This window comes from Epinephelus moara, chromosome 1 (assembly GCF_006386435.1).
Source record: "Epinephelus moara isolate mb chromosome 1, YSFRI_EMoa_1.0, whole genome shotgun sequence".
Classification (NCBI taxonomy): domain Eukaryota; kingdom Metazoa; phylum Chordata; class Actinopteri; order Perciformes; family Serranidae; genus Epinephelus; species Epinephelus moara.
Window position 1 is genome coordinate 6,799,271 of NC_065506.1, and position 9,339 is coordinate 6,808,609.

Here is a 9,339-nt window from a genome sequence, read left to right on the forward strand (position 1 = left end):
TGGTTACTTCCAGTTTTTAACATGATAAAATGATTAAAATAAAAATTAAACACTGCAGAATTATATTATTAGTTGTTCCCTTCTTTCTTTCTTTTTTAAATATCTGATTTATTGGTTGATTCATTTTCTTTCATTTATGATTCACAATCGGGTTTTTTTTTGTTTCTTTTGAATTATTATTATTATTTTGTTGTTGTTGTTGTTGTTGTTGTTGTTGTTGCTGTTGTTGCTGCTGCTGCTGCTGGTCCTGCTGGTGGCACTAGCAGTAGCACACTGTCCTCAGAGTGGGTTGAACTCAACATGCAGGCTAAATAGAACACGGCGTTATGTTCCCTGTTCCTTTAACAACAGCAGGTCCGTCAGTATCAGCACGTAACTCACGAGCGTGCAACGCTGCTGTGTTGCTGCTGCTACGTGCAGCTCCGCACAGACACACACACGCACATACACTCAGACTGGGTTATGTAATCAGTGAAGGACTGATCTCCGCCTACAAGCTGCTCTTTGTCGCCGTCACACACTGTTACTACACACCGTGCCACAACACACAGCACTTACTACATGCAGCAGTTCAGCGGAGCATCACACAGATGGAAACTGCAAAAACATGAATGTTGCACGTACAAAAACTGGTGAGAAACACTACAGTCCCTTCATCTGACACTTCTTATAGTATCTCTTTAACATCCCTACAATCCAGGATTATTTTGTGCCATTTGCTTGGTGTTTTTGTCTAACACGCACTATATGTCGTTCTGCACTTCTGCTTGTCGCTGCTTTCTGTGCATTACTGTTAAATATGGATCACCATTGCATCTGCAGAGTTTCATAAGGCACTGCCATTAAGTATAAAAATATTATGGGAGTATTAGTAATCTTTCTCTGTGTGAAACATGCAGAGTTAGAGCACAGAGCACAGAGACACTTTGGAAATATAAGAATGTTATGGAAATACTAACCAGACGCTAAGGGAGCTTTTACTCTGCTGACTGTGCCACTGTAATGTCCACAGCTCTACTGTAATACTGTGTGTAGTAGGCTACTGTGTGGACAACATGTCAGTCCTCCTGCAGCTGGTTGTTTCCCACTAAAGAAACAAAAGTTATGCAAACAAACGTGCAGATACCATAAAACAACTGTGGTTTATGACAGTAGTATTATGGGAGTGTTGCAGGATTATTATAGGAATGTGGTGTACAGTATTCACTGACAGTGTGTCAGTTATGTTCACTGTTCCAGTGCAGAGAGTCAGTAAACAACAGACCTTAGTGGGGTGTGTTCCTGCACGGCTGAGCTCCACCAATCAGCATCCAGCTGCTCCCCACGTGGTTTTCTTGTTTACTACTAGGCTCGAGAGCCACCGCAAGGGTTGCTGAGAAAACCTGGAGCAGATCAGCTGGTCAGACCTCAGGAGTTCCAGCAGAGAGGACAGTCAACATCCACAGCTTGTTACTGATTTACAGGTTGTTTATACGCATGAATTAGTTATTGTTTCATTACAGACTGACACACTGAGTTTGAAATACGTTTAGAGAGGCTTTTTAAGACCTTATCGAGGTGTGTTATGGGAAATGTAGGATCTTGTGTTTTGGGGCTAAAAGTCTCGATATCTTCTCCTCTGCGACACAGGTTTGGACCATACTGTTGTTAATGTGTCTCATGAGTCCTCAGACTTTATGCAAGTGCAATACTTAACAACTGGAGTACCCTTTTAACAACCCATGAGGAGCTGTGCAGTGGATAACATGTTGTAATGTCCTGTGTATTAAGTTGAACTTTCAGTATATTTCAGTATTTTTACCATTTGCATGCTTTATTGAGCTATGCACACAGAATTCACACCAGTATTTTGTATTGCCCCAAATGGAGGGAAACTATGTTTACTGTATAATGCTGCAATTGATTATTTTCATTATCAGTCGTTCTGTAGATTATTTTCTTAATTAACTGGTGTAAAAGTGACAAAATGTTCATTATTGATTTTTTTTTTCATAGAGTCTATAAAATATTGGATGTAGCTACTGGGACGTCACTCATTGGTTTGTGGACTTGTGTTTTAAAGCCAGGGTTTCGGCATTTCAGCCATCGACCTTGTTTTTTTTTGGAGTCAGAAGTGACCATATTTGGATGAGAAGGTGGAGCTGTGGAGGAGCAAGGGGTGGGACTGACTCATGGATGAGTTGTCATTAATGGGGAAATAAGCTTTATAGACCAAAGCCATTTTTGTACCAGGCTGTAAACATTTACATTTCTGCTGTATAGTTGGGCATTTTAACGTGGGGGTCTGTGAGGATTGACTTGCTTTTGGAGTCAGCCTCAAATGGCCATTAATGGAACTGCAGTATTTGGCACTTTCGCGTTGGCTTCCTTTTTCAGCCCTGGAGGTTGCTGCTTGGATTTTTCCAAACAACAGACTCATCAATCAGTCAACTGATCATATCAGGTCTAGTTTAACAGCAAATTAAAACACAGAACACTTTTGAACAAATTTATGTAACTCTGTGTAAAAATGTAAACACTATTATGTTACATCAGCCATTTAGAAACCAGTATATTCCAGAATGTACAGAGCTGTAAAGTTGTCCACCATGGTACCAGTTTGCTGCTAGCAAACTGTAGCTAACTTGTTTGTTGGTTGTTTGGTCTGTGACGTAAGAGGTCAGCCAGAAAAAGGTCCAATACTAACAAGCTGAAACGGGGCATATGACCACCTATCATAGAGGAGTTGGACATACTTAAGTCAATAAATCCATTACCTTCCCATGCTTGTATACTGGGACAAGGACAGGACAAGGACTTAAGCGTGCATGTAAACATACTGAGTGAGAGATAAAACTCCCTTCCAGTTAGTCCCTGTATAGTCCGGTCCATGTTTTGTGTAAACCTCCTCCCTCCCTGAAGGTGTTGAGACTGGCTGCAGCCTGCAGCAGCAGCAGCAGCAGCAGACACACACTCTTGGCTCCCAATGAGCAGCAGTGGACACCTTCAGACTTACTGGAAGTGTTGTTGTTTTTCCTTGGAGCTTCTGACTCTGCAGGTACGTGACAGCTGATGCATGCTTTCAGTTACACTTGTATTGTATATAGTGCAAACTGTTTACTTGTCTTCTGACTTTACTGGTTTATACATTATTGAGTAAATGAACACTGAGCTGCTCAAGTTCACAAAGAAAATGTGCTGCCTTCACTTCGGCTACTGTCCCCCTCCCACCTCTGTGTTACTTCAGTTTGTCTTGCTAGTCCAATAGTCACATGATTGATGGTGGATGAGTTATTTTGAGTAAATTCTGCAGTAAAAACTTTGCTTCTTTTTCTCTGCCTGTAACCTGAGTCTTGTTGTATTGTTCGAAGTGGATAAACAGTGTGAAGAGTTTAGAAACTAAAGATCAAGACTTGCTTTTGTTTTGGACATTTTCGAGCTCAAACTAACTGGCTCAGACATGCAATGGTAATGGATTTAATGGGTAGCTGTTTTCGAGTTCATTGAAGACTCTTACTGTGGAGGGTGTGAACTCTGCCCTGAAGGAGTCTGATTGGTTCAGAGCTCAGAGCTGCAAACAGTCAGCAGGGTTTGTACAGTGTTTGTGCATATATGCTTTTGTGTGTGTTTTTATCGTTTTTTTCTGTATACATTTGTAAAATAGGCTGTCTATGCAATCTTGAAATAAGTGAATGAAACAGATCTCATTTGGGTCAATATAACACTGATGTAATCCTGTGTTAAGTTTCACCAGCAGTCATGGGTAGAAAACCATCAGCTCACCAGTCATACCCAGGACAGTTTGGTGTTTGGGCCCAGTGTTGGTGTTTTTTTATTGATACTGTTGGGTTATTTAGCCCAACTATATTATGATTGTTTTGAGTCAGTGTTAGACCCAACAAGTTCAAGTTTTATCATACTCAGTTATAACAATTAGAATCACTCAACACTTAACTTAGGCCTTTGTAAGTTATGTGACATTATGTGATTATTAATACTGATGCATCAATGAATTAGTGTACTGTTGTAGCTATTTGAGGTGGAGCTAGTGTTAACTACTTTATACACAGTCAGTCCTGTGGTTCCCAGCCTAGGGGTAGGGCCCCTCCAAAGGGTCACCAGATAAATCTGAGGGGTCGTCTGAGGATTAATGGGAGAGAGGAAGAAGAAGATAATAAGTTGTGATGTACACATTTGTTTTCAGATGTTGGAATTCTACGTTGTCATAACTGTTTTTGTATCAGATCATTTGACCTCTTCGGGCCATAAACAGTTTTCTCAATGAAAACGTGAGAAGTGTAGAGGAGAAATATTTCCTTGGTGGAACTGCCAAAAACTCATTTTCTTTAGGGAATCACAGGACAAAAAACATTGTGTTTTAATCTTTGGCAGTGTGTTGTAATGTATTTTACTGTACATGTCTAAACTCTGGTTACTGTGAGTCACTGATTAACAGGAAACCCTGAATGGATGGTGGTGGGGGGGGCATCGTGTTTTATCATGTTGCCACAGTGACACAGTTTAGTACTGATGGTGTTGTAATAATCATTAGTTAGCAGATGCAATGTGATAAAGAAACATTGTTTTACAGATAAACCCATCTGTTCCTTTCATTTTAATCCTCTGCTCAGTCAGTTATAGCTATCCTGCACACACACACACACACACACACACACACACACACACACACACACTCAGAGCGGCCTGACTGTAAATGACACTGCAGCCTGTGAGTCACTGTGATTTCACTCAGATCTGTGAAACATGGTGCAGATCTGACCGGCAGCAGTTAATCCAGAGCTGAACTTTTCCCAGCAGGCTCTGCTCAGGTCATGTTGTTGTAGGAGGAAACTGGCAAGTTCCTGATAAGTTGTTCTGGCAAAGTTCTTGTAAATGGACTATGTGAAGAAAAAAAAGTATCGTGTTGTCATCAGGGATAAAACTTGGGTATTGTGTCAGCACCAGAATCCTAAAGTTTTTTGTTGTGCAAAAGCCTGGTGCATACCGGCCATTTTATGGATCATCAGGCTGAAAAAGAATCCATATCTGACAACATGCAATTCAAGCAATGCAATATAGCTTTTGTTTATATTAGAACAGATTGATATTAAGACTCAGTAAACACTGAAGTCGCATTAGAAGTAAGGATATCACCCCACCAGACACTTCATTGACTGTGGACATAATGCTTTGGTGTAGGCAAAATAGAAATGAGTCACAGAGGTGGTGACTTTGAGCATGTCCAGAGGGAGCTGTGTGAAAATGCCCTCAAGTGATGTCAGTTGAGTCAGCGTCAGTTGGATCAACATCTGAACACTACACAGGTGTGGAGTTAGAGAGAAGTGAGTCTTGGGAACCAACGCCCCAGAGTCTGCAGGGATAATTAACCCTGTCAAATTATTTCTGTTTGAGATGTGTTGTCTTTGGGAGCCTCAAAGCACCCGAAACATCACTCCTCTATTTCTGTGTTTCAGATTCAGATAGACAAACAGACATGTTACCAAAGACTCGTCTTGGGAAACGTTCTCCTCTTGGGGCACTGGTAAGCTCCACCTGCCCACCAGCAGGGACACATATAGGCCAGGAGATGGGTGAGACTAGTGTCATCATGTCAATAGCAGCAGGACAACAGGCCATCAGCAGAGTCAAAGGTCATCCTGAGCTGAAGGTAAGAAAAAGAAACCTCATTTTGATACTTTAATGCTGTCAAAACTGGTGTTGTAGTTTGTCTAAAATAACAAGGTGTTGACATTTGTCTGCCCAGTCCAGCAGTAGATACAGTTTTAATTTAGAAAAAGGACAGAAAATCCCAGGGGTAGGTTTCAGTTCTGCAGAGAGAGCAATGAAAGTAACCCCTGTGGGAAAACACTGTCAGAGACAAATAGATGTTTGGGGAAAGTTTGCCTTGATTGACAGGAGTCTGTCACACTGAGCTTGTTTTCTCTCTCAGGTGTATTTTCAGCGTGGAGGGGAATCTTCAAGTGTGATGGATCAGGTTGACCTCATGCAGAGTGATGTTCCTGTCTGGTCTTCATCTCATCCCTCCTCCTCCTCAGTGCCTCCATCCTGTGGCAGACATGTCTCCTCCTGCATCGACGTCCCCAGAAGGTTAGATATGGTCTCTGTCTCTGTGTTTTGGTTTATTCTGTTATATTTCCCAGTAAATACGTTTGAACTGGTCTTGTCCTGCAGTCAGAGAAGTCCAGACAAGGTGGACATGGACGAGCTGATGGCAGCACTGGTTCTCAGCAGTTTGTCCTGCAGCCCTCTACTGCACAGCCCTGCCCATCCAGAGCCAACAGGTACAACAACAAGAAACTATAATAAATAATAAATAAAAATATAATTAATGTTTGCTTAGGTTATGTAAAAGTCACATTAATATATTCAGTTCTCAAATATTGAGATCATTATCAGGGTCAGAATCCAGTGTGAGTTGGCGTTGGCTCATGTGCCATTCTACATAGTTGCATGCATGTTCATGTATTTACATTGTTTGTTTGTTTGTTTGAAGTGTGATATATGAAGGCAAAAAAAGTCACCGTGACCCCGCCTGTCTCGTTCTCTTGAAGGTGATATCCTAAGAACACCTTAATTGAATTACTTTGGCTTAATTTGGCTAAAACGTTCACTTTGAGTCAAGCATGATCTGATTAGACTTAGTGGTCAAAGGTCAAAGGTCACCCTGACCTTACAAAACATGTTTTTGGCCATGACTCAGGAATTCTTGCAGGAATTACGGTAATATGTCACACACATGTCTAATGGGATAAAATGATGAATTGACGACATTTTATATCCAAAAGGTCAAAGGTCATCTTCAGTGTGACACCATAATGTTCTGCCAAAACATCTTTCTGGCCATTGTACAATGTCATATCTCAGTTACAGAAGTGGAGACTCTTGGTCAGATACTGAATAGGTGACACAAATCTTGGGTGTCCACCTTGAAACTGTGCTGATTGTATAGATCTTCTGTGGTGCTGGAGGGAATATGTGTTTGAAGCATCCATGTTCTAACAGACATAAATGTCAACTGTAGGAGAAACTTTATGGGTTTGTGCAGGCATACACCCACAAGGCGGTAATTCTAGTTTTTAGGAGGACATTCAGATAAGTCGTGTAATGTTGGTTAAAATTAGTGGGGTTGTTGAGTTAGATTTACTGCATGTTTAACTTTATATGTGTTTTAGCTCCGCCGATGGACTGTGTACCCGGCGATCTCTCCGACAGCGGCAGCAGCGGCTACTGGAGCGTCAGCCACGGCATCAGAAGCCCCGTCCCCTCTCCACCAATAGCAGAGTCTGACGTCAGCCCAGCTACGCCTCCTGACGAAGGGCTGGACATGGAGATGGAGCAGGTGCTGTTTGACGAGCCGGCGCCACGGAAGCGCAGGGTGAGCAGCTTTTACCATTGTTTAGTCATAGAGCAAGTAAAATGCTGACACAGCAGACGGTGAGAACTGATGGCGTGTCTCCTCTTGCAGAACTCAGCGAAGGCAGCATACAGGTGTCTGTGGCCGAGCTGTGGGAAGGTGCTGACATCAGTGGTGGGAATAAAACGTCACATCCGGACAACTCACCTGTGGTAAGACTCGCCTTTCTCTTCTGCTTCTGTTCCTCAGGAATAATGTCGTGTTTATACGGAAGCTAAATATTTGAAGATTTGTCACTATTTTCTTACATTTTATAGAGCAAACTATTAATGGTCACTAATCATAAAATTTGAAAACTATTCAATAGTTTCAAAAACATGGTTCAGCTGCTTCCAGAATTTGCACCATAATAAGTCAATTATTATTTTATTTTCTAAATTATGATCTGATGGAACACCTTTGACTTCTGACCTCTTACAGCCGTGGCAGTGAACACGAGCGCTGTTCCCGCAGTGAGGAGGATTTTTACTACACGGAGGTTACCCAGTGGGACCAGCAGCAGCAGCAGCAGTCTCCGACTCATCCTCTCCTCTCCGGGCCTGCCCCCGCCTCACCCACCTACTCCTCCCCCTCCTCACCTCCCAGCCCTCCCCCGCCCTCTCCGCCATCTCCCTCTCCACCAGCCTGCAGCACCCTGAGTCGCTCCGCCCCCTCTGTCTCCAGCAGCTTCATGCAGGTCCAATCAGAGCACTCCTACCAGGTAGGGCGGGGCTTATCAAAACTGATCCACAGCGGTCTTGTGTATGAATGTTAAGACGCATTATAACATTATTTAAAAAGAACTCAAATTCAACATTTGATTATTTTTTTTAAATGACTAAGAAAAAAATATTGAAGTCACAATTAAGCCCATTAACGTAATCTTTCTTCTTTTTTTGTACTCTCAAACCTTGGGCTTTAAATATAATGTCCCATTTTTTTGTGTATTTTCTTTAGCACATATGTATTTTTTTGGTTTGGTTTTTACATTGAAAATTAAGTTTAACAAAAATTTTATGTATAAAGAGAAATTGTTCATACATTGCATGATGAAGAAAACGTATTTGTGGAATGATGAGTATGACTTGTGGTTAGCCTCACCTTTAGTCCTTTAAGTTTAATACATTTTTTGTACCAGTCATGGATAATTCTTTGCAAATTAAGTACAGCTTTCTACATAATGTTTGTGGTACAGACGCAGTAATGCCTGGCAGTGTTGTTGTTCTCCTGTGTTGTTATTGACATAAAAGAGACTTTCTAATGATATTTAAATATAAATATGCCCCTGTTTTTTTATATTTTAGGCTCCACCTCCGAGTCATGTGACAGCCTCAAACTCACTTACCAGTCGTTTGATAGCCCCTCCCACCAACTGCCTCAGACAGGTAAGTCCTCAAAGATGTTTATATTAATAATGGATCACATGACTACATGTATGTGAAAGATGTCACTGGTAGTAACAAACACAGAGAGAATTCTTACCAATGACTGCAACTCTGTGGAGCATTTTGGCATTTTGTAGCTCCTAGTTTTGGTGTTTATGTCATATTTCCTGTCTGATTCACTCTCAGTGTTTTCAGCAGCAGCAAACTGACAGTTTTGGGGTTTGTTTTTTGTTTGTTTGTTTGACAAGAAAATATAGAATAACACCTAACTTATACTTAAAGAAGTGGGCAGCTTTCTGTGGTCAATCAATCAATCAATTTTATTTATAAAGCCCAATATCACAAATCACAATTTGCCTCACAGGGCTTTACAGCATACGACATCCCTCTGTCCTTATGACCCTCGCAGCGGAATTGGAAAAACTCCCCAACAAAACCCCTTTAACGGGGAAAAAAAACGGTAGAAACCTCAGGAAGAGCAACTGAGGAGGGATCCCTCTTCCAGGACGGACAGACGTGCAATAGATGTCGTACAGAACAGATCAGCATAATAAATTAACA

At 41.5% G+C, this 9,339-nt stretch overlaps 1 protein-coding gene across 2 annotated transcripts in view; it reads left to right on the plus strand.

Moving 5' to 3' along the window:
• The first annotated feature begins 510 nt into the window (after positions 1-510).
• Positions 511-9,339, plus strand: part of znf395a (zinc finger protein 395a) — a 13,427-nt gene continuing 4,598 nt past the window's right edge. The window contains exons 1-9 of one of the 2 annotated variants that reach the window (XM_050073118.1): positions 597-632; positions 2,902-3,037; positions 5,454-5,647; positions 5,930-6,087; positions 6,172-6,281; positions 7,173-7,375; positions 7,466-7,566; positions 7,835-8,114; positions 8,698-8,778. In XM_050073118.1, the coding sequence (XP_049929075.1) occupies positions 612-632; positions 2,902-3,037; positions 5,454-5,647; positions 5,930-6,087; positions 6,172-6,281; positions 7,173-7,375; positions 7,466-7,566; positions 7,835-8,114; positions 8,698-8,778 (1,284 nt within the window). In that variant the 5' untranslated portion in view covers positions 597-611. Of the gene's footprint in view, positions 633-2,901; positions 3,038-5,453; positions 5,648-5,929; positions 6,088-6,171; positions 6,282-7,172; positions 7,376-7,465; positions 7,567-7,834; positions 8,115-8,697; positions 8,779-9,339 lie in introns of both variants that reach the window. The other variant, XM_050073196.1, reaches the window with a different exon arrangement.